General features: G+C 39.0%; 1 protein-coding gene across 4 annotated transcripts in view; it reads right to left on the bottom strand.

Moving 5' to 3' along the window:
* The window catches only part of grid2 (glutamate receptor, ionotropic, delta 2), a 461289-nt gene that overhangs the window by 196398 nt on the left and 238122 nt on the right, over positions 1-26769 (bottom strand). For all 4 annotated transcript variants that reach the window (XR_015865772.1, XR_015865770.1, XR_015865771.1 and 1 more), the window contains exon 3: positions 564-851. Coding sequence is in view for 1 of the 4 variants with exons in the window: in XM_088415956.1 (XP_088272082.1) it covers positions 564-851 (288 nt within the window). In the remaining 3 variants the exon portion in view is untranslated. The remainder of the gene's footprint in view (positions 1-563; positions 852-26769) is intronic.

A 26769-nucleotide genomic window follows, 5' to 3' on the forward strand; every position in this document is an offset into this window, starting at 1 on the left:
TGGCTGGCTGGATATGATGTCACCAGAGTTGAAATGCAGGCCATATATCATATATTTAAAAGCATCAGTATGTGCATTGGTAATAATTATAATAATAATCACAGGGAAGTTAAATAGCAATGAATAAAGGATACACAAATGAAAAGAAAAAAAAATATTTTTTTTTAAATTGTGAATTCTGGGATATTTAGTCAACTAATTAATCATAAAATTCATAATATTAAAGCATTTTTGACATTTTAATTGATTCTCAATTTTTTGTAACTTTTGTAAACCTTTGGAAAGTTTTCTGCAGTTTTTCTGCATGATGGGCAACAAAACTACAGTACAGTATGTGATCCTGCTGTAGAGAAGCAAAACTGTCAACTATTTTCTTCATGAAAGAAAAATGGAAAAAGGTCATATTAATATAGATTTAAAATATAATACTGTATAATATAATATAACATACAAGCGCAGTCTTTTAACAAGTAAACACTCAATCAACGGAGCACTCCATTAACAGTCATCCAAATGTACCCATCGCACAATAAAACAGAGGTAAAAAGTGAAATCCCTCTTACCAAAGTCAGAGTCATAGAAGAGGACAAACTTCTGCCAGCTGTACTCGGACACCACTTGCATGATAACCTCATTGAGATAAACGGGAGGGCGCACCATCAGGGTGTAGTCATCTGCTCCGGGGCTGCGGCTGGTGGGCGGGCAGGCGGCTCGGGGTGTACCCGCTGTGGAGCGCTGAATGAAGAGGTGCGGAATGTGCATGGCGTCGGCCAGGGTCTGCAGACCGCCTGCCGACATGCAGCCGATGGAACTGACCAGGGCCAGGATGCCGCGATTCATAAGCTCGCACGCTGCACGGGAGAAAGAGGAGAGGACAATGTTAAAATCAACAATTAATTCTTGTTCAAGTGTTTATTAAGGGAGGATTCAATTGAAAAAACTTTATGTTCCAACTTGAATACGAATCGTTATTTTGAAACCTAAGCGCCATGTTGACAGAATTAGAAAACCTTACTTAAAACCTTTACAACGTCTTGAAACCCTAACTTGAAACTGAAACCCGGGCTTCAACCCATACAGGCTCTAAAATCTTAATATAAAACCAAACTTTTTTTTTAAACATCGTGCCCAACATGAAACAGTTATTGGACAGTTGGATGGGAACACCATCTTGAGAACCTTGATATGCAACATTTGCCATGCTTGAAACTAACCTTTATTAGTCCTAGTTTGAAATTTAAATTCTAATTTGGAAATGAATAAATAAATATCTCTAACGCAGTCAACCATAGCATGTTCTTTAGAATAATATGTTACTTCACTAATGAAAACACTGAATTCAACTCCAATTATATAGCAGTTTAAAACTTTTGCTGCGTAGAAAGTGCTGTACACGGTAATTCGAGTGAAATAACAAACAGAGTGAAAACAGTAATGTAATACCATAAATACAACCAATACACATAAACAATACTAAATAAATACAAATAATTTAGAGGAAAGGGAAAAATAGAACTAGCAAGAGAAGAGTGCTAAGTCTCATAATTGAGTGGAAAGCCAAAGAATAAAACCCTGTCTTTACACCAGTTTCAAAGCTGAACAGAGAGGGGGCCGGCCTGACATCTGACGAATGCTCGTTCCAAAGGGAAGGGCCCACCACGGAAACTTATCGATCCAGCCAGTAAAGGGAGGCCACAACTGGAGTTTTGCGTAACCTCTTTAGGATAACCAGTTTGGAGAAGAGAAGCAGCATTTTGGAGAAAAAGAGTCAATTGAGGCAGGACTGGCTCACTCCAAACTAAAGTGCATTACAGTAATCCTGCTGAGATGTAACCAAGGCGTGGCTTACTTTTTCAAAGTGCTGTTTGGAATGGAGGGGCTCTACCTTTGTTGGCTATTACATTGTCAAATTAAGATTTTTTGTCCAAATTCAAATCCAAACAGCTGGCTTTAGATAAGACTCCAAGGAATGCATGTCAACAGCATGGGATGTATAAGGGTCACTCGGACCAAACACCATAACTTCTGCTTTGTTTTTGTCGAAATTTAGAAAAATCAGTGCCATCCAGGCTTTCATCTCCTTTAGAGTGAACAAAATGTCTATAGTGAAAAAATACTTTTTTGCTTCACAGGACAAAAATACCACTGTCATCTGCATAGCAGAGACATTAAATATTGTGCTTACATAAAATGGAACCAGGAAACAAATTCAATTAAAAAAGCAGATGTAGAATCTGTGGAACACCAGAAAACAAAGGTGCAGAGAGGGACTCAGAGCCACCAAGGCTGACAGAAAGTCCCGAATGCCAAAAAGGACCTAAACCAATCTAGAGCAATATAACTAATGGCCTCCTGGTGCTGTAAACAAGCCATTAGGATACTGTGGTGGACCATTTCAAAAGCCGCCATTTCACAACGTTTGGGTTCATTTTGTTGGCAGGACTAGCTTTGATTGCCTGAGCAACTGTGACGTCATTTTCAGTCAACAGCAAGTGGCACAATGTTAACCGCCAAAGATGGATACAAGTCTGTGGATATTGCTGTTTAATTCACTTTTCACAAGCAAGCGTTTAGACTAATGTGTTACCATTTGAAACAATATCAAAACCCAATTTTGAAACAAGAGCCCTGGCTTCAAATCTTCACCCTGATAGAAACCTTAATTTGAGACAATATTTTTGTCTTAAGTCCCTAATATAAAAGGCTAAATAAACCATGCTTTCAACCCCAATTTCAAAATATTCCAGATACACATACTTGAAACCCTAACAATGGCTTAAATAGCCTTGTTTTTAAACCTGTTAGCATAAAAACTCCGTCCTTGCAAATGTAGATAATTGTTATGGATATTGGTTGTCATTCATTTCATATGCAGGTATACTGTAGAAGAAAAAAAGAGAATTATGTTACGTTAGTAGGTGCAAATCACCATTGGGTCGCGATATGCAATATGGTCACTATCGCTGTGTTATCTATCCACTGCTATATTGAATAAAAGACACACCACTAAACACAAATCCCAGAGTCAAAAAGCCATTCTTATTCTTCTACCGGCCATCACTAAAATAGAGCCTTGGTGCAATGATTGATGCCTTTGCCTTAAAAGCAAAGCTTTCTTTGCTGAAAATGACCACAATTGAAGCCAGTGAATGAGATTGAAGTCGGAACATGAGCCTGGAGTGTTGCGTCAAAGTCGCCGCTATTGATCCGCCGCCGAGCTACTTTCAAGCACAATCACACAGCGTTAACGCTTTGATAAAAGTGCGTTTGAAGTTTGATATGAGAAAAAGTCTGTCGCCGAAAGGATGGGATCTCTGCCAGGTTTTTATTTCCCTCTGAGTCTCCGCCGTGTTTGTGCTTTCCTCAACTTGAGAGCATTATCTGCGCTTATTTCGGCACCGTTCCACTTGTCGACACTCTTCTGCTTCTCACCGTGTCCAAAAAAAAAAACCCTCTGCATTCCACCCGCTCAGCCCACTCCCATGTTATCTCCAGCCTTGTCCTAAACAGACGCTCAGAAAGCTTCCCCTCAAAGCCTTTTTCATTTATTTATATTTTTAGAGTTGAATCTATTTGAATAGCCTATCAGACCTATGAATATTGTACACTTGCCTTATTTCGAATGAAGCACCTCATCTCCCCTGCAACATTACCTATTCCACCAGTACATTGTGTTTATCATTGCTCCTCACCAGATAGCTTGTGTTTACCCTCATGGCAACGCAAACTATCCGCTTCTGTAGTGGAAATTTGCGAGAACTGGCTGCTACATGTGATCAGATAACCATGCATTTTTGCTTCATACAAGGTAAAGCAGCGTGTGGCTCATGACCTGAGGTTATTTAGCACTTCAAATGTAAACTGTCTATGACAAAGATGCTGAACATTGTTGATGTGCAAGAGTTTTCTTGTTCCAAGAACCAACTGACAAATATTTGTGATAACAACACAATTCCTGTTTTGTGTATGTGCAACAAGACACGGTGGTGAACTTGGTGAAGCAGCATGTGGCTCATTATCCAAGGTTATGTAATCTAAAGTATGTAATTCTAAGTATGCGCAAACAACTATGTATTTTATCACAATGCCAAGTAAATGCACGGTGTCATTTTAAACATCAACATGTTTTGATAATTTGTGGAAATGTTTCGCCTCTTAGTGTTTTTTTAAATGCTTTATCTACATCAAGATATCATTATACAACCTTCTCCACTTCCTAAAAAAGTCTTTCTTGATGTTTCTTGGAAGTCTTACAGAAAAATAATACAACATTGACTTCCCCTTCTCCAAATAACTGCTCCACTTTAACCTGTCACATCAGTCCCTTTCTGCACCATGTCAATCATTGTGTATTTAACAGCACACTATTACACTTCCATCCATCCATTCTGCTCATCCGGGGTTGGGTCGCGGGCGCAACAGCCTCAGCAGGGAAGCCCAGACTTCCCTCTCCCCAGCCACTTTGTCCAGCTCTTCCGGCAGGATCCCAGGTGTTCCCAGGCCAGCCGAGTTCCCGAGGCCTCCTCCCAGTGGGACATGCCTGGAACACCTCAACAGGGAGGCATCCTAACCAGATGCCCTAACCACCTCAACTGGCTACTCTCAACGCGGAGGAGCAGCGGCTCAACACTAAGTCCCTCCCGAGCTTCTCACCCTGTCTCTAAGGGAGAGCCGGGACACCCTGCGGAGGAAACTCATTTCGGCCACTTGTATCCAGGATCTCGTTATTTTGGTCACGACCCACATAGGTGAGAGCAGGAACATAGATCGACCGGTAAACAGAGAGCTTCGCCTTTTGGCTCAGCTCTTTTTTCACCGACAGACCAGCGATTACAGCAGACGCCATACCGATCCACCATTCCATCCATTCCTCACTCGTGAACAGGACCCCGGGATACTTGAACTCCTCCACTTGGGGCAGGTCGTCATCCCCGACTCGGAGAGGGCATTCCACCCTTTTCCGACTGAGGACTATGTTCTAAGATTTGGAGTCACTTAGCATTCGGCTCTGAACCGCTCCAGTGAGAGTTGGAGGTCATGGCCTGATGAGGCCCCGCAGAAAGCAGAGAGGCAATGCCGATGATCCTAAATTGGACCTCCTCAACGCTTCAGCTGCGCCTAGAAATTCTGTCCATAAAAGTCATGAACAGAATTGGTGACAAAGGGCAGCCTTGGTGGAGTGCAACCCTCACTGGAAACGGATTTGACTTACTGCCAGATATGCCGACCAAACTCTGACATTGGTCATACAGGGACAGGGAGCCCATATCAGGGCGTCCAGTACTCGATACTGCCGAAGCACCCTCCACAGAGCTCCCCGAGGGACACAGTCGACGCCTTCTCCAAGTCCACAAAGCACAAGGAGACTGATTGGGCAAACTCTCACGTCCCCTCGAGGACCCTGCCAAGAGTGTAGAGCTTCCCCAGCCAGAATCACAACCACACTGCTCCTCATTAATCTGAGGTTCGACTTCCTGATGGACCCAACTCTCCAATACCACTGAATAGATATTAGGCTGAGGAGTGTGATCCCACTGTAAATGGACCACACACCCCAATCCCACTTCTTAAAAAAAGGGGACCCCCACCCCAGTCTGCCAGTCAGGGGGCACAGTCCCCGATGTCCATGTGATGTTGTAGAGTTGCGTCAATCAAGACAGCCCCACAACATCCAGAGGCTTTAGGAACTCCGGGCTGATCTCATCCACCCCTGGGGCTTTGCCCTCAAGGAGGTTTTTGACCACCTCGGTGACTTCAGCCCCAGAGATAACAGAGCCCACCTCGGAAATTCCAGGCTCTTCTTCCTCAGAGGAAAAAGTGTCGGTGGAATTGAACAGGTCTTCGAAGTATTCTGCCCACCAGCTCATGACATCCCGCGGTGTTAATGGTGCACTGCTTCCCCTTCGTGACACACCGGATGATGGACTAGAATTACACTTTATTTTACTTCTATTTTACAGAAACAACTTGTTCAGCAGGGAAATGTTATATATATACACATATATATATATATATATATATATATATATATATATATATATATATATATATATATATATATATATATATATATATATATATATACATATACATATACATATATATATATATATATATATATATATATATATATACATATACATATATATATATATATATATATATATATATATATATATATATATATATATATATATATATATATATACATACTGTATAACAATAAATATCAAACCCATATAATCGCTGTTCATTTGCAATGCACACGTCTAAAATGGTTTCTGTCAACCACCTTAATGCTGAAAGGACTAATCTCTTCAGTCTTCAAATAGAAACATGTCACTGTAGGCCAGATGTTGGAAAAGCATTTCTTTGGAAAAAGATATTTTGTATAATACAAATATAAATTACAAAACTAGAATTAAATGCCTACTGCCCGAAACCAGCTGGCATAGGCACAAGCCTTAGATCCTTGTTAGGATAAGAGGCTCTAGAAAATGGATGGATGAATGAGGTATTAATATCATTTTTGTCCTTTTGATGGCAGAGTGACGAACACATCCGATTTTTTTCAAATTCGACCCATGTGATATATACTAAAGGTATGTGGTCCTGAATCCAATATGTAATTGATCTTTTGACACGCAACTTCAGTGTGAATGCCTTTGATCTTTATGACATTATGACATAAAAAAAAACAACGTCCATCCATTCATTGTCTTCACCACTTATGCTCACAAGGGTCGCAGGCGCGCTTGAGTTGATCTCAGCTGTCCTCAGGCAGAAGACAAGATACACCAATTGCCACCTAATAGCAAGGCACACACACACACCTATAGACAGACAATATTTTTTTTTTACTCACTATCACACCAAAGGGCATTTAAGAGTGATCTAATTCTAATCATAATTTTGACGGGGACGCATACTTTTAAATCAATGTACGTCCCACGGACACATCATTTTTTGACATCAAAATATTAATCATCGTCTATCTACTCTTTTATTCAGCAAAACCTGATGACTTACGAACATTTTTGACAACTTTGTCAGCCTTCTTTGTTTTGATCTTATGTAAAAAATAATGTCAATCAAAAAAAGAACACAGCAATGTTTACATAAATGCTGCTTATGCCGTGAGCCTCGCAGCGTAAGGAAATAATGATCGAGTAGATAACAACCAGATCATTGTAAATTCAGAGTAAAATCGGACTGATGCCGTTTGTTTCATAGATTACTTGATGTTCAATTTTTTACTTTGCCCAGCTTGCTTTACAACCAGCCGTGTCGCCAGATAGACTTGACTGGGGCACATGCTGCATTAATGATCGGCAGTTCTCCGGTAAAAAAATTAACCAATAAAAGAAAATCCACCTCAGAGCTCACACGCTGCATACTACTTGCTAGAGTAATTCATTGTAACTGTATTCACGCTACATAAACAACGTGCACATGGCTAATTAATATGGTGATTTCATCATGCGTAGCTGATATTACTTTCGTGAGCAAGTGGCATGTAATCAGAATCACGGCAAGAAGTGTAAGTCAGTTTAGCAGACAACAATTTGTTTAAAATATTTTAAATTGAATTAGAGTGTAACTCCGAGATGGATATCAGAAAGGTGTCCACCAGCAGCAGGTATAAAGCAGCAAGGAATGAAGGCGATAAATAAAGTCCTAGTTAGCTAGGCAACAAAAGTCTGTCTTAAGTGCATGCTCAGTTTGCTAACGTTATTCTTTGTGTCATGTCAAGACAACCATATTAATTTGCCGTATGTGATGTCGGGAGACTTTGCAGTGAGTTTCGTCAGCATGAAACATAATGCTGCTTATGGTCTATACGCTCTGCGTGGATGATCATTTTGATAAAGCTTGTGTTAGTTGGTATATATAGTTTCTGATTCAGGGGTGTCACATATGGTGCGTGGTCTGATTTTGTGAAGCATTAAAAAGAGCAGAACTTTTTAATGTATGAAAAACTTTTTAAGGATGAACTGTTTTATGATTAAGATCAATGTTATATCTTAATATTTTAATAACTACGTTGTACTTTTTATTATTCTGGACAGTATTAAAAAAAAGAATTATGAAATTGAAGTTGTGGTTTTAAAATTAAAATATATATGAAGCATGATTTTATTGGTCCGGCCCACTTTGGAATAAATCTTCCTCCATGCGGCCCGCAAGCTTAAACGAGTTTGACACCCCTGCTCTAAAATATTTTTTCCTATCATCAAGTTCTGGGCCAAATTTTTAACCTTTTTTTTTTTTTAACTCCCCCTAAAATGCCTTCTAAAAAGTGTTATCTTTGTCTTACCCATTTACTCTGCATTTTTTTCTTTTTTTTTTTTTTTTAGTATGGGTGACAAGTGAAATAATAAGCAGTGGCTGCACAGCTTGAAAAGGCAACGTGGATCCTCCCTGTCATGAGCTCACAGCCTATGAGAAGGCCTAATGTATCGTATATGCGGAAACCCTGATACATGTCTGAGAATACATGAGGGATGTGGCATTTATTTTGGTTTGTCAAAGTAGCTCCTACAAATGCCTGCAAAAGCTGGGGAATCAACTCTCTGATCATGGCGACTCACTCCTGATTGTTTAATTACGTTGTCCAAGTGTTGTCCTCATCCAATTTATATCTGCTACAGCAGTTTTGGTGAAAAAACTCATTTAGAGGCAGCCACTAAGAATATATGCACACAAAAGCCATTCTGTATTTAATTGGCAATGCATTGTGTGGAGCGATTATCCTTTGTAGCAAGTAGCTAACGGGGGTTATTTCAGGCGAACAGATTAAAACTGATTAATGAGTAGACTGAAAAGCGGTTTCAATTTCACTGGCCATTGTGCAAGTCTTTGTTAATTAAAGCAGGTTAAACTTATATATTTAATTTGCATAAAAGAAGGAAAATTATTTGAGCCGCACGAGGCGGCCACGCGTCTCCGAACGGATTAACAACGTGGGCCGACACCATGGCCGCAACACTTACACCACAAAGCATTAGCTTAGCACGATTAAGGTTTCCGCGCTAATCCGCAACTCATTTGGCCATTTAATGTACTTTGTCTCTCTATATCACATGCTCGCAGGACTCCATAAAGGTGCAATTATTGATATTTGCTTGTGAGATGAAAGATAATCACCATGCATAGTTTAAAGATTAAAAAAAAACATTTGCGGTATTCATTTGTGACAATACCGCAGGGATCGAGGACAATGCATTGATTCCAGATCTATTCATTGATTTCTACTTGCAAATTAAGGCTAGGTTGACTCGATTCACAGGGTTTTCAATTTTTTTTGTGAGGTTGTTAACATTTCCAAATAAATGCGACCTGTATGTGATCTGTGTTTGAATGCTAAACAGCCCAAAACACTCATGCATGCGCATTGTGGACATTGTGACGTCACAAAAAACGGGCATGCTTAAAGTGTTTACGGAAATACAGGGCAATGTTGAAATGTCTGTCATTAGAATAGTTTCAATCTGTTAAATTTAAGGAGTAAATTAAAGAGGGGAAGGGTGAGGTTTTTTGTTATGGTATTTTGTGCAATGCCAGTAATGTCTCTCTTGCTATTTCTCAGCGAGCGGCTCGTAAACTTCAAGCGCTCACTGAATAAGGGCGAGACAGAAAAAGAGACAGAGACAATATCCACCTGGCTATCCCTTCATTGCGTTGTCTTCTCCTCGCCCGCTTGTTTTGATTTTTCCAACCTGCTTGCCCATTTCTGAGCACAGAAGTGTGACGTTTGACAATTGTTTGTTTCGTGTGAGTCGAATGAATGCGACCTCGTCGTTCAGACTGAAGTCGCATGTCAAAAGATTTAGTACAGCATAACTTTGGTATATATCACCTGGGTCACGTTTGAAAAAAATCAGACGTGTCATTCACAATGCCATCAAAGATCAAATACAGGTCAGATGGGGCAAAAAAAAATCAAATTTGTGTCACTTCGGGCCTCAGTGTGAACCTGGTTTTACGTTACTTTATGAAACGTAATCATCAGGTGGTTGCCAATAACTCATCTCTTTTCTTTTTAATTCTTTCTGAGGGTGTCAGAACCCTGGCTAAAGAGTAAAAGAAAAGTAGTAAAGAGTAGTCATCGGTGTCGATGGCCAAGCCTCGCTGATCCTTTGATGTAGAAAATTGGTGTATAGGGATTAATGATGTGAACTTGTTTCACAAACACATTTTCAGAAATTGCATTGAACAGAAAATGTTGTCGGTTGTTTAATTTCACACTTGATGGGTAAGCAAGTAATCAAGAGACTCAAACATTAGTATAAGAATAATTGAAGTCCTTTTCCCGCAGTATGTCCCCTTTAATAGACTTGCTGCACCACTCAACGTTCTTACGCAAATTGGCAACCATTTGTTGTGTAAAAGCTACATCAGCAAAATCAGAGCGTGCAGATTTTTGCTTATGAATTACTCATAGCTGCTCGAACGCTGCACAGATGGATGTTGTTTACTTTATTGTTTTCTGAAGCATATTGACTGAACCGGGAGCACTAAACCAATTCGGAGTGTGTGGGCGTTAACAAATTTGTGTCACTTCAATCTTTTGGAATGTTTCACCTATCATTCTTGAAACATGGCTGCCAGCATCGTTGCCAACCCACACAATAAGCTAAGGCGTCTCAGTGCAGACGAATGATAGTTTGATGATGAAACAGAGCGTACACTACACCACATAATCTGATGTATCCAATTTTGCAAGGTTTGTTTGGCTGTGACTGGTCAGACTGTCAGTTGTTATCCTCATGTTTCTATTTCAAAGCCTTAGTATCATGCAAGCTCCCCAACTGTGATATTTTGAACTATTTTTTTTAGACTTGAATGAGAACTACTTACATGGACTTTGTAATTATTTTCACCGCTAAGCATGATGAGTGTCTCTATTTGCTGCAAATTGGGATGCAAAAGCAAAAAGATGGAGGAAATTTTATTGTTACCGCCCTCGTTGAAGCCAACGAGTTAGCCCCCTAATGTGTGATGGAATATGACTTTATCTACAAGATTCCAATATGTTTGGAGGTACACAGATAAACAACGTGGCACATGTTTCATGCTTTACCTATAGCTACTCTCAATTTAGCTGCTCACTTATGGGTGTAAAAATAGGAAAAAAAAAAAAGCATATCTTGTTCGTCATAAACTACTGAGAAACGGTATGCTCGAAGGTATATGGATTTAAAAACCTGGCACATATTTTATGCTTTGCCCATACTCCAGAAGTGCTACGAAATACTGTAAAGTACATGGGATGACATGACTTTGGTTGTTTTTAAAGAATGCAAAATCTATATAATGAAAGAAAAGGCAATCTACTACCTCATTCGAAGCAGCGTGAATGCTGGCGATGCAGAAAATCTGATCAAACAAGCAAATAGCCAACGTAATTATGCTTTATTATCTATTTTAGAACATTGTAAAACTTTGAGAAACATCCAAACGCAGGTTATTTTCATGCATCCGCTCAGTGAGGGCCATGCTGTGTTTTCAACAACATAGCATCACAACATCCTCTCAAGCGCACCGCCGTCACAATAAATGAACGGCATATACTTCAACCTGCTCCTAGGTTAGAAAAATAGTATTACGCCACACAACTCTACTGCCACAACACACACGGACAGAATGGCATGTATGCTATCCCACTACTGCATCAGCCCTCAACTTCTCTGTCCCAGTGGTTCAGTGTCAGGACAAGAAAGAGGAATCAATAACTGTAGAAAACAATGCCTGCTCTGTAAGTGTATTACTGCAGCCAGAGTTCTTCGTAAAGCACGATGATATTAACTCAGAAGAGGTAACAGCTGCCTCACATGTCTCTTGCACAACAAATAAAGAAAAAAAAAATGACACAAACAAAACAGATATTAGGTGTAAAGGGCCAGAGTATTAGAAAAAATAATGAAGACATATATATATATATATATATATATATATATATATATAATCTTGTTGCTACGTTATTGCAACACGTAGCAAAGAAAGAATCTTGTTTAGGCCATGAATTAGGTTATAAGATCCGGTAAGTGTTTTTTTTTTTTTTTTATTCTTTAAGAAATCCGGACTTCATTATAACAACAATTTGGAAAAAGGGAGAGTGGCTGCCACCAAAAATGGGCCACCTGTAGCAAGGCCAGTCTCAGTAAGTACAGACATGCACTCAGGCCATTTTTATCCACGCTCTTCTCAACAATCCCAACACTTTGTGTGCATGGGCTTCTATAGATGACCTACTTGCATCTGTATATTCTATTCAAGCATTGTTCCACATTGACTACAGTCGTGAGGTTGTGAATGGCGCTGGGGTGCTGACTCACACCGCTGCCAGGTTGAAAACATGCTGGGCGTGTGCGTGTGATGCATATTCCCCAAGGGCGTCTTCACTTGACTATGGTTGGATGACTTTGTCTCCATGGACAATTGCCACTGTGAGTGTGGATGACTCCTGGCACTTTGCGTTACTGAACTTGTCAGCTAAGCAACTAGGATGGGCAGTTGTTTCTGTTAATTGACAATTGTATGGGAGGATTTCAATTTTTTCATTGACGTTCCTGTTTTCACAGCAGTGATGCATTGATCAAGGCAATTTGTGCTTCAGAAGTTGTCAGTGCTTTGATGTATTCCATCTTCCTGCAGCAGACATTTAGAAAGCTAGTAGAGATGAGATTACATTTGCGCTTTGTTCTATGTCATGACATTGACATTTTGAATACCGATTATATTTCTAAACTGTTCGAATGCAAAGAATTTCAGCTTTTCCAACAGGGAAGTGCTTTGCGATATCTGTAGTCCTACCTCAAGTAGAGTAATTGACTTTGTGATGAGTCCAGATGAATCATTTGCTTTTATGTTTTTTTTTTTTTTTTAAGTCACAAAGGGGTGGAAATATTTTTTTTAAATCAGATTTATCACTTCATCGACAAAATAATCAACAGGTTAATCAGTTGTCAAACTAGTCATTTGTTGCAGTACGGATAAATATTATGTAAAGGGTCACAGGGAGATAGGAACTTTGTTAATTAAATTTCACCCACATCCAGCATGTCCATAAAAGGCACCAACCTCAAGTCGGGGAAGAAAATTGGCCCTACGTCAAATTGCAGGGCGCCCAGAGAAGGGACTGCCCCACCTTTGTGTTTTGAAAGCATTTGCATTTTACACTAGACATACTTTCAAGATCTTTGTGCAAAGGAGGTTGTTGTTTTATCGCTTGGAGTCCTCCATCCATTCCTGCCTACAAATGCTTCGGTTCATCCAACGAGACGTGACATTATCTCTGAGTGTCTCAGTCTACCCAGTGGTAAGTCAACTCGATGAACACGTCCTCTCGAAATAAATCGACAGCTCCTCCATTTACAGCCCCGAGGCTTTTACTGCTATTACGTTGTCAGCTCAAATCCATTCCCCTTCTTCTTTTTCTGCTTGTACTTGTACACTTATGTCCAGGTTTTGCTTTCCTTACGATTCGGTGGGGTAGCTTTGGTAGCCTTGTAAAAGACGCTAATGTGAGTAAGCGGGGGGGGGGGGGGGGGGGGGGGGGGGGGGGGAACCTGGGGCAATAGTCTCCCCCAATGTCTCCCTCCGTATTGTTAGGCTATTCTACTTGCAGAAAACATGATGACCATTTTTCAGATACTTTAAACATATTCGGTAAAAATATTATTTCTTCTTGTTGTCAGTATTTCCACTGGATGCATACAAGGAATTATGTTCCTGGTTTCTTGATCGAACAGTGCTGTTTATTTTTGTTTTTCTTCCTGTTCCTCAATGTCATTGCCAGAGGGACAAATACAGAGTGTGATCAAGAATAATGTGTTGTGCATGGATTTAGCTATACAAATGAAATTGATGAATAAGATTTGGACAATCACTTTGGGAGTATAGAACGTCTTCATTTTTCACATTAATCAGTCCTGGACAGCGAGTAACCTTCTCGGGTGATGAATATTCATTTGCTTGACTGACCCAATAAAGGAATACTGGATATGATTCATGTGGAACATCTGTTATCTGGTAGAGCAGAAGAAAGATCAGAGGTGTTGCTCCAATACATCACTGTTATATTGTAGGGGGCTTTCAAATCAGGTTAGCTCTCCGCTACGAATCGGTTGATGGCTGTCAAAGTCCAAGCTCACCAAAAGGCATCAACACTACTGATGTCTCACAGTTTATTGGTCACAAGAACTTAAGAGGTATTTTTGAGGTACGAGCGAGTGAGTCAATGAGAATCGGGTAAAACGTCTGGCACAATGTCTAATTAGTCAACTTTCCTCAATATTGTTAATTGAAGACTTCATTGTCCACTACTTAGGATAATTTGAAGACTTTGTGTTGTGATTTGGGTGTGTGATATTTGTTGTCTTGAATTATCCTATGATTGATTGGCAACCAGTCCAGAATAGATTGATTGCCTTATAAAGCTGGGATAGAGAGTAAGTATGACAAGACCACCCCGCGAATGACGGACATTTCGTCCAAGGAGTGCTAAATCAAGGGTAAGGTTTAATCTATTTACATGTACCGCTAAAACAGCTTCCGTCAAAACTGCTTCTCTCATTTGACAATCTGCTTGATTGCTTTTTTGACATTTGCTTGAATAACTTTCTCACTTCAACTGAACCACGTTAGCTTTCATATCCTGTTTTGATTACTCCTTGTTCATACCTGACAGCAGGGACACATCTGTCACTTTCCACTTATCGTTTAACAGCCATCCTCTGCCTCAACATTGAAAGAATGCAGGGTCACTCAATCAAAGCCTCCATATTTGCTGTCGTTTCTCTGGAACGTTACTGTTCAACACTTGTCACTGCAATATACTTTGTAATAGGATATAAATAGTGAAATGCATAAAAAATAAATAAATATAACAACTCTGCAGCTACACAAGATAATTTACTCTATTACCATTATGTATTATTTTGAACATATATTATAAATAGTATATTTATTACATTAATCATGTAAAGATAAGAATGTAGTCATGTTAACAAAAAAAAAAAAACAACTTCAAATGGATACAGCAATTCATTATCTGAATTGCTCCTTCTCACTGGGGTCAGTATGAAGAAAATTTGTTTCAATTTTGATTAAGACAATATCTGGTTTATCAGGGAAAATGCAAAATAGCATTGCAACATCACCAATATATAGAAAATCAGTCATTCGTAATTATCATGAGTGCAACTAGAAATGACTACAATTGAAAATCAAAGCTTTGTATTGTAGATAATTATTGTGTGAAAGAATTAATTCAGTTAAAATATTTACTTTGCAGTGACATTCTGACAATGCACATCACATACACAAACACCCAGACAATTTTATTAAAGAAAGGCATCCTCAAACTTTTTCATGTGTAGCTTCACTTTTAAGGACCAAAATGAGAACAAAATGATTAAAAATGTCACTTGTCATTATGATGCGCTTCACTGAGTCATGGCCCTTTGCCATATCATTATGACACTGACTGTATAGAAACACAGTGCTGTGTGATTGCTTCCAAATTTTCATGATGGGTAAAGTTGTCGTTCCTGTTTGCACATTGATGAATACTGAAATTGGCCAATGAACAAGCTTCTTTGGCTGCACTTTCTCGCCACTAATATGAAACTTTTTCAAACTTGCAGCAGAGTGAGCCTTCAGTTATATGCTGTCTGCTACTTTTAGGCTCATCTGCATACGTTTGTGGGTTTTTTTTCCACTGCTCATTTGAATTTATGGAAATATCCAGTGATCAGTGCTGAATAGAGTCATTAGCTTTCACCTAGCTTATCACCAGTTTGCTAGTGTGTTTAGCCTCCACAGTGATGCTTTTGTGACAGGAGCTAACAGCAAGAATGGTGTGTAGTGGCATGTGGTAAATGTGACTCACGGTTTTTTAAAATTTATTTATAATTATACCCTTAATGAGGTGGCATTCAAAATGTTTTAATAGTGACACAAACGTCCTGATATGCTTTTATTCTCCCGACAATGGCTAACAGATGCCAGCAATGGACCACTCATGAATAGTAGTAGAATCCAGCACACTGATTTATGGTTCAGTCCGTTTTGGCATCACACATAATGCTGCGGAACCTAAAAGCGCCAGTACAAAAGGAAAAAATAAAATTAGTTGCAAGGCAAGCAACTTGTTCTGGTCCAATGATGTGAAAGAGTACGCACCTCAGAGTGGGATTAAAAGGGAATGTGAAGACGACGAGCAACAGATTGTTAAATAAAACAGTGGCGAGCGCCGTAAAATAAAAGGGGCATAAGGCCTGGAGACAGAGCTGCATTCAAGTGCAAATCAGCTTTCTTGAGAGTTAAAAGAAGAGCTGTCAGTAACGAAAAGATGAATAATGGAAAGACTGCTGGGACTCCAAGATGATACACGACTCTATCACTGTTGCTACACTGTTCTCTTGCTTTCTCAGCTGACTCAAATGCAACGAAGGGTCAAATGATTAGCTCAAATAAAATTAAGTGGCTGCATTACGCTCACATCCACACACATTGCATAGCCGCAACAGAGATAACGGTTTAATTCCCAACAGGGCCAATAAACAACAGGCTGCATAATGACCATCATCCAATGAATCAACATGCAACAGTTAATTTAAAACAGGACACTGCATACTAGGAATTTACCGCATTAGATTCAAATGAATGTTGATTGCCCCCCTTAATGTGGTTCCAAAAAATGAATTGCTAGACATATATTCTGTTGGATGTTAAAAAAAAAATAGTTGTCAGACTGAAAAAACAAAATTGTCTGTTCATCACTCAATGTAAACTCTGTGATTTTCCTCTAGAAAATAAATATTTGTATGACCTCCAAGCCTCGACATACTACAATTTACGGTACAACTTTTATCATTACAGATCAGTATTGAATAACTAGGAGTAAGCAATCGACCACATTTCCTTCATTGATGGAACTTCAAATGATTTCATATGCAATTACCCGGAAGGAAAACTGGTTACCAAGATCAAAAAACTATGTTTTAGGTCAATACGTATATTACCTTCATTTGGCTTGTGATGAGCCCAGCATTACCCCAGCAAACTAAACGAGACTAACTCAACATTGCTTCTGGTGCGTACTAGAAAATCCTGCATTCCATATGACCTAAATTACGTTAAATTGTGTTGAAGCAATACTGTGTTTTCCCTCCTTGATCATATCGTATCCTTTGCAACTCTTAGTAAACTTAGTAAATATATGCAGCTGATGTACATTGAAAAAGAATTAAATTGTACTCTAACGGTCATAAGCGGAGAGATGAGTCACTTGCTCACAAACATAAACATGCAAAGAGGATGTTAATATATGCAACCAGCTGCCCTTGGCTGCCCGTTTCAAATTACAAACGCTGGTGTTGGCACACAACACGGTGATGTGTAGCCTTTTTCCTCCAGGCAGGCATCCAGCCCCACATGATGGCCAGTCCAAGTCTTGCATTGGACCACTGCTGCTGAGCTCTTTGCGTCTTCCTTATACGGACCCGTCAACCTCTCCAAGCAATTATTATCACTTTGGTTTCGCTGTGTGAATTATTTCCAAAGAAATCTAGGTATTCTAACTATGAATAATAACAGCTCTTTTGAGCTGATCTTTCATATGTGTTTTTTTAATGCATGAAATCTCTGCTGCAAAAAGTGGTGCATTCGCATGGTTAGTGAATGTGGGCCATTTTAAGAATACCTTTATGAACTTGGAAAAGGAAGTCACAAATTTCAGGCTGGGATGAAGTGACAAGTCCATTGTTTTGCTCTCAAGTTTGAAAATCAGGCTATGTGTCATGGCAGTGTAAAAAGAAAACAAAAGGGATGCATGAAATTGGATATTTTCAGATTGGAATCGGAAAGCTTCCAACTGAGGATGACGATCTGATACATATCAAATATCTGCTCATACGAGTGCATCGTAAAAACATAGACCTGGTGTATCTTGTCAATGCGAATTCAACGTCATCAAAATATTCAGATTGATGACAGATTCCCAAACAAAATGAATAAACCCATTAAAATGAAACTCGAGGTAAATATGTACCACAGCAAAAACCTTTTTATTAGAATATGGTGCAAATATGCTAATGAGAAGGTGGCAGCTAGTGATTAATGTGCATAAAATTCATGTAAAAATGTCATGTCAATTTTAGTGTGTGTATTATTTACATTTTATAGTTGTGTGAAGTGTGCTTCCATTTCTCTCATTCCAATTAATTATCGTTTTCTCACAATTTCCTGTTTTCCACTCAAAAAATCCCATTGCCTTAACGTTGGGTGAGTTTACATTTTATATTTACAGCTTTCACATTTCATATTTTCAATAATTAGCTCATTCAGCTCGCCTTAGGGATCATTCCCATCATTCCAGTAATTCATCATTTCCAATATTTTCCCATAATTCCATATTTTTCACCCTTTCAATAATTCACAATTCATTTCCAATGGGAGAGCTTCCCATTCATTTCCAATGGGAGATTTAACATTTCATATTTTGAGCTTTCCCATTTCATATTCACAACATTTAACTCATTCATATGGCCTTATGGATCATTCCCATCATACCCACACAATTTCCACTTTTTTCAGTTTTTCCCTTGTAACTTCGACATTATTTAGTCTATTCAAATGATTCCAACTTTATATGTTAAAGATTGTTCTTTCCATTGGCATTCACTCCCTTTCACTTATTAATTGACATATTTGCCATTCGAATACCCACACAATTTCTACTTTTTTCTGTTTTTACGCAATATCTTCTATATCATTTGGCCTATTCACACCTTTCCAACTTTATATATAAAGATTGTTCATTCCACTCCCATACACTTCCTTTCACTGATTAATTTATGTTTTTGCAATTTGAATACCCACACAATTACCACTTTTTTTCAGTTTTTCCCTTGTATCTTCAACATTATTTGGCCAATTCAAACCATTCCAACTTATATTCACATTTCTTCATAGATTCAACCCATTCAAACATCCAATGTCATTCCACCATTCAACACCTCTCCTTTCAGCGCTTATGCCTTCACACGCAATTTCTTCAGGAATTGCACATTTTCTAGTTTGTCTCTGCAATGCTACTGACCAGTGATGCTGCTTGTGACTGACAGTCCCAAAAATAAAATAAGGCATTACGCTCTATCACAATTGGGCTCTTGGACCTGCAGTATAAATCACAGCCTGAGAATTAGACATGGCTGAAAATAGCTATATTTATACTTCCAGTGCTGAATCGTCAATGCAACAGAAGGTCAAAGTGCAGTTGCAGCCAAATACTGCACACCACCGTATGTACACTTTTTCCATTTGGCAATGATCCTTCACTCATCGAGGTCATTTGAGGAAACAAGTCCCAAAGCAAGTGGTGCAAATAAGAATGGAGTGCAGCACTTGTGCGTCTGGCAAGGGGTTAAATCTGCATTTATTTTACGAGACCAAGACGAAGTTAAGAAAACAGACAGCCGAACGTGTATGAGTGGGATTGAAGGGAGGCGGGAGAAGCAAAAAAAAGAGAATAATGGAGCCTGACACATCAAAAGGTGAGCTCGAAAGATAGATGTACACTAGGATGCTAAGAGACAGAAAAGGAGGGGGGTGAAAAGTGAGACAGCAAAGATGAGACGGGTACAAAAAAAGAGGAGATTAAAGATGTGTGGCATCACAGAGAGACAGAGGGAGAGAGAGAGAGAGAGAGAGAGAGAGAGAGAGAGAGAGGGGGGGAGTAACAGAAAGAAATGGAAAGAGAGTTAACCAGGCCTTCCCCAATGCATTCAAATTATATTTGGGACACTTTTGCAACAGTGTGAGCATGACATTCATGCCAGAAAAGCATATTGCCTTGAACTGAACTGGCCCGACTCTAGACGACATGCTGCACGCAAGTCATTAGCACAGCTCGCCTGGGCGGCCACACATCAGCATGTGTTGGATGCACATTTCAATGCGAGTGGATGCATCAGTAGCAATGTGTGGGATTAATCACTAATCGAATTTAAACAATGCCTTTTAGCAGAGACAGAGATAATTATGATTTGCGGAGCATGCGGTGGACTAGTGGGTAGCACATCTGCTTCCATGTCCAAAGCTTGGCTGAGGCCTTTCTGTCCTGTGTGGGATTTTTCTCAAACCTCTCTTTTGTCTTAAATATGCATGTTAGGCAGTGAAACCTGAATAGGTTTTTGCTTTCTTATAATCAGTGGTACAGATACGAAGCACAATTACTACATGTGCTTTTGAAAAAAATCCAATGACAGATAACTTTAAATGAAATAACTACTTATGCCATGATATATTTTTAAATTATTATTATTATTAATTTAGGACTGCATGGAACTAGTGGTCATGTTCATTGTCTTTGTCTCGTCTTTCTGATTTAATGACTTGTTTCAATATTAGTTGCCAAAAAGCTCCAATACATGTCTACTTAGATGCTCCAGGAGCGTGTCTGTCCTTCACCACTTGACATGAATATGCCAACAAATGTGCAACGTGAATTGAAAATGCAGCCTGAACACACACATTTGTTTTCGCCCAACAATAGGAGAACCAAGTGCAAGATGATCCATTGTGTTGCAAACTGCTATACATATAAAGTTTGCCACTTAATGGGAATCTTGTAGATATATATGCTTTCAATTCCTGTTCATAACACTGCCACAAGAGAGCCAGTGCCCGAATCGACCATGTACAGGTACCTTAAAATAATGCCAGGTATCGGCCCTGTACGATACTTTGTTTCGGCCCGATACCGATACTTGGTAGTGGTACATGCTCTTCCCTAGCTTTGAAACAGAAAATGCAGCATCAAGGAGCACTAGCCAGCAAAAACTGTAGTCCAGATCTAAGTTTGGGTTAATGCAGAGCATTGTATCAGGAAGGGGACTCAGTCTAAATTTTCCCAAATAAGATGAATGCTCATCCAGAGAATTTCATACTGGATTAGTAACGGCCTGGGTGAACAATGACAATGAAACAATGTCCTTGGTGATGTTAGCACTTGAGTAATTTAGCTCGCGTGGGTTAATGATGAAAGAAAGTTGGAAAGCAAGTGCAGAGGCAGAAAGAGAAGAGGAAGACACATAACTTAGAACCCTTTTAGTCTATGAGTTAGACAGCAAGTTGACAATGATTAGTAGAAAGTAGCTGCGAGGCAGCTGTAAGTATTTATTTTATTATAATTTATATGAACGTCATCATTGGTCATTAATCACAGGCTTAATGGCCCTGCAGCACCAACTTCAATATCCCCCATAGTATAAACATGTTTGATACCCCTGCTAATTGCCTATAGATGCAAATGTGAATGTGAATGTCTTTTTGTCTATTCAGTCTGAGCCCTGAAATTGGCTGCTAACCAGTTCAGAGCATACAAAGCCTCTTGCTCAAAGTCAGCCAGTATAGGCCCCAGGTCAACCCCACCCCTAAGGATGAAGCCCCATGGAAAAATCAATGATGAATGTAGAATGTTGGGCGATTGAATGCAATGGTTCACATAGTAGACTTCATAACAGCAGGTGTCAGCTCAATTCCCATGAAGTTGGTTAAATCTTACTCTAACTTATCCAGAATGCCGTGAACCTTCGAGTACCTGGGAGAGGCCTCAAACAGAAAATAGAAAATGGGTGGTGCCTAGTTTAAGCTTTGTGCTGCCTAAATGGAGTGTCATGGACGTTCGAAGTGGAGCAGAAGACAGGGACAGTTTCCAAATGTAAACTAAAATTCTGAATGTAAGTATTACAATAATATTCTGTATATGAAACCAACACAGGATGGTGGAGTGTGAAAGGAATAATTTAATACAAAACTTTGCCTTAATATGAATTCCCACTAAATTATCCACCATCAATTTTCCAGTGTGTGACTGTGAAATGACTCATCCACTTTGGATGAGTACAGATCGGCAGCCTAAACATGATATTCAGCATGGATTAAATGCAGTTTTAAGCCATGTGCTGTTTTAGCGAGCTATCGTAAGAATCAAAAGTAGACTATTAAAGTACATGTACAGTTTAAAGCTAAGATAAAAAAAAAAAAAAAAAGAGTATAAGTAAAAAAAAAAAAAAAAAAAATCACCGTTAATATTGCAATATGGTATGTACTTCCAAGAAAAAACGGTTGAAAAGTGAATGGAATGAGGTTCTCCGGGCTGAAAAAGTTATCGCATGAATAATTCCGCATCCAGCAGCGCAAGGCTAGTACCTTTGAGACAGGTGTTTTTCCACTTTTGTTAAAGACCATCTCTGGAGCACTTATATGTTTATAAGCTCGTATATTTTTTAATATTTCTCAAACGGTCTTTTACACATTCCTCTCAACATTTTTATACTTTGCGTTCAATTTTTTAAAAATATTTATTTGGAAAAAACCTTTTTTTGAAAGACAACATACCCAACGTACGTGTAGCGCTCTGCACTTTGTAGAAAGAAAATGTATCTGTGTCTTTTTCTATCCATTATATTAAATGCGACTTCATTTCATTCTATTTCTTTGTGTTCTCATTTCAATTCAATAAGTGGTATAGAAGATAGGTAGACCACAAGTATACCAGAGTGTACCAACCCAAAAGATGGGTATTGGCTCCAACATTTTGGATTGACTTGTGAATACCTGTCATTGATGGCTTGAATTCAATCAAAAATAACTTAAAGCCTCCCACAACAGGAACTAAGAAGAATGATTTTTTAGGACTTCCATTGGTTGTTCTCTTCAGTACTGTATGCTTTGCAGCCAGCTGATTAGCTACAATACACAAACACAATACATTCACTGTACACACGTGTTGCCCTGGAAAAACAAAACAAACACAAAAAGACCAAAAACAAAGTGAAATAAATCTACCAGGGCACTGTAAGCCAGACCTGTACCATCACTTCTCCAGTCAGCCTCCACACTCCTCTGGCATCAGCCCACTTGTGTTTTTTTATGTTCTTCTAACAAGAATGAATGGGCTCTGCGGCAAGAATAATATTGTGTATTGCCAATGCATGTTTGTGTTGAGTGTGTACGACGAGTCCACAGTGCGCGGCTATATGACAGATGGCGGACCCCTCACTAAGAAGAGAGGAGGAAGGGGACTGATGTGTTTCAAGCCCAAATGCGACAGCAGAATCTGTTCAAAGTACTCAGTGAGGCCCGCTGCTGTCACTTGTAACGGAATGAGCAAATGTTTACAGCCAATCACACAGCATGACAACACTTATACACACACACAAACACAAGCTTTGTGCTGTGCTGGGTCGCTCACTCGAGTTTGATAATCACCCATTTTTATCCTCGCGGTTGATCAATTTGGTTTCAGTGAGCTATATATCTGTGTTGATCACAGTGGTTTTTTTGTTTTTTTTTTGTGTGTGTATTTGGTTCGCTCCTTTGCATTTTGTCGTTGGTTAAAGTTTTCTAAAAGCCTATGTTCTCATCCACTTTTACCCCATGACGCTCTGAAATGTGAATCAGCATAGGATAAGAGGGCTAACAGTTTGCTAGTAACACCCAAAAAAAAAAAAAAATATATATATATATATATATATATATATTCATTCATGCATTCATGATTCATTATTTGAGGACGTTATTTTGTACCTTGCCTTATTCTCTGCCTGTAAAAGCAGTGGGAGAGTCAGAAGATGTAGTCAACATGTACAGTATTTTGTCTGCTTTTTTATTAGAAAATTGAGAAGTCCGTTTAACACTGCCTGTAAAAGTGACCTAATTTTGGCTTTCATTTGTGCCATTGTTGTCCTTTAACAGGAGCGATATAATACTGGCGCTGATCAAGTCAAACTACACTATTCTCAGCCTCTGGAGGTAGAACCTGAAGCTCTTTTTTATACTGCCTGTAAAAGCCTACATTGATCCCTTCATTTTCAATGTCACATATGACAGTTCTGTATAAACAGCGCTGCACAAAAAATGGATGAATGAAGTCAATTAATCTTTTACCCACCTATAAACTAGTATCGGATGTCCATCTTACCACTGCTTGAAAAGAATCTTCATTTTGGCATATTTTTCCCATATCACGTTCTTGTATAATAGGAGTGGATTGGAAATGAGGATTGTGTCATCCCTCTGAACTGCTGCTAGAAATCCCTTCCATGCTGTCTCTGAAAACTAGATTTTTTTTTTTTTTCAGTTTTACACTTTTACTAAAATCAAATTTGACCCAGCAATGTTATCAGTTTATGTATAAGGGGGTTCCAAAATGCTAGAAACGTGATGTGATATCCCTTACCTATCTGTCCACTTAGGTTGGAAGCAATTGCCATTGCATATAGGCTATTGTCATAGCGTTGCACATTTATTTGTCTAATTGGAACACGTCACATCTATGTGGAATAGCAAAGCTGTGTACTTACCCCGCTTCAGGGAGTTCTGTGTAAAAAAGCAAAAGCCGATAAACACCTTTTGTTATTGGTGTGGTCTGCTGTGAGATTTTTCAGAATCTCTGTGTAAAAAAAGGCTCATGTCTGGCAACAGCATTAGAAATTGCCCCATGACACATGAGTTGGCGAAGACTTTTTCATGTACATTGGGCAAAATGTCACTGAAAAAAAATGGAAACACTTTGGTGTTTGTTTGTATCTAACAGTGTGGAGACAATGACGTCTCAAAATAAATCTGTTCTGCAGTGTTGTCTTTGTGGTGGCGCAAAAGCCCAAATCCAAGATACATTTCATGTCTCTTTGTTAAAGCACAGCATGTATCACAAAAAAGAAGCGTGGGCAGATGCTAGGCACTGAACAGGGTGCTTAAAGCGTGCAAAACACATTAGTGGATTTAGTAGGAGTGACAAAAAATGTACATTATGTACAGTATACAGTGTTTGCGTGGCTGTGTCTGCATTTCGGGATGAGTTAAAATACCTCTTTTTTTAGGTATTGAGTGGGTTTTTTTTTGTTTTTTTAACAGAGGTGGCCGTGCAATGACTTATTGGGGGCCGATTCAGGCTTGTGCTGACATCTTAAATATAGAAATTAGGCCTCCACCGTTGTGTTTAACAAGCAAATCACTGGTGAGTCACATCCAGCCTCCACATAGAACATCATATTTGACACCAACGCTGCCTGCCTGTATTTGCTGTGTGTAACGCCATGTATTGGAACTTTTCAGTGACATAGGGAGTAGATTGTGTGCCTTCTGTACTGGTTTCTGCCAGACTCTCACAATGCTTGTCTTGAAACACTACTGTTTTTTGTTTTTGTTTTTCATTCACTACCCTATAATGTAATCAGTTATTGAAAATCTAATTGTTCCTGAAAATGTAATGACATTTGCACTTGACCAACGGTTTAATAAAACCCAATCATAAAAAAATAGCCAATATTGTAATTAAAAAACATGTAATATTATCACATATTATTATTATTATTATTATTATTAGTAGTAGTAGTAGTAGTAGTAGTAGTGCTAATAGTTGTAGTAGTAGTAGTAACAGTAGTCAAAATGACTTCATATTGATGTCATTAACAAGTGGGTGGATCTTACTGGAATACATTATCAGCAGAATTGGTTCAACACTAAATTAATCAACTCAGCCAAATAACTCCAACAGTGTGCAAATGAATCAGACAGGGATAAAAAAAAAAAAAAAATACGCTTTGGGGGTGGAAATCAAGTCAAACCATTACCACCAAAAATGTAGCCCCCCCGAATTTTGCTGTGAATGAATGTAGCAGTATTAAATTATCAAAACACAAAACATACTTTTGTGGATGAAAATGAACATGTAGATATCACATTATTTGTCACATTGTAAAACAGTTTTGAGGGAAAAAAGAGGCACCTCAGCCCACGATAGTGTAATGTTTTCTTCACCAATTAGCTCTGTTATTTATGTTGTTATACCTCTAAACGGGAAATGCAGTTTTCGCGGGCAAACCTCAAAGTTAAAACTTTGGACACATGACAGCGACATTTGAGTCACACCAGTCCAACGTTTTCTGAGGGGGACATATGTGATGGCATGTGTTTGTCTATCCATACATTTTCCACAGTCGTTTATCTTCACTAGTGTTGCTGGCTTGCAGGTGTCTACAGGCAGCAGGGAGGGTACACCCTGAACTGGTTGCCAGCCAATTGCAGGGCACACATGGACGAACAACCATTTATGGACCCAATCACACCTGAGAAAAATTTAGAGTGTCCAATACATCTACCATGCATATTTTTGGAATGTAGAAGGAAGCCACACTGCCTGGAGAGAGCTCACACGGGCACGGGGGGAACATGCAAACTTTGCAGGACAGGCTCTAGCGAGCTGAAATAGAATTTGGAACTCCTATCACAATTAGTGTCATAATCCTATCCTACAATGAAACAATTGTTCATTTTTTTCCAATGTACTGTATAGTTTGAGAAAATACTCTAAACAAACAAAAAACATGGAATAAATGCTTGGAAATATTATTGTAAGCATTTCCGGTCAAGAAACATTTTATTTTTATCTTAAATAGAAGTAACTTTGATGTTTTAGTTGTTTATAGAATTGCACGGTAGGCCAGAGCCACTCTTGATGACCCACAGGGCATGCAGTTCCCACTCCTGCAAGAAAGAAAGCCCAAACACTTGCAACGTGTCACTAAGCAAGCACTTAATGCTATCCTATCAGGCAGTAAGCAAGTCATGAGAAAAAGCCGGTATTGAATAGCAGTTAAAGCCACTAACTGCTATCGAGCGACGAATGATGCCCCCGCTAAATGAGGCCACTGCTTTCACAGGTTCGTGTTTTGATGGATGTGTGTAGACAAC

Source organism: Hippichthys cyanospilos, chromosome 1 (assembly GCF_059441005.1).
Source record: "Hippichthys cyanospilos isolate Australia breed blue-spotted pipefish chromosome 1, RoL_Hcya_1.0, whole genome shotgun sequence".
In the NCBI taxonomy this organism is placed as follows: Eukaryota; Metazoa; Chordata; class Actinopteri; order Syngnathiformes; family Syngnathidae; genus Hippichthys; species Hippichthys cyanospilos.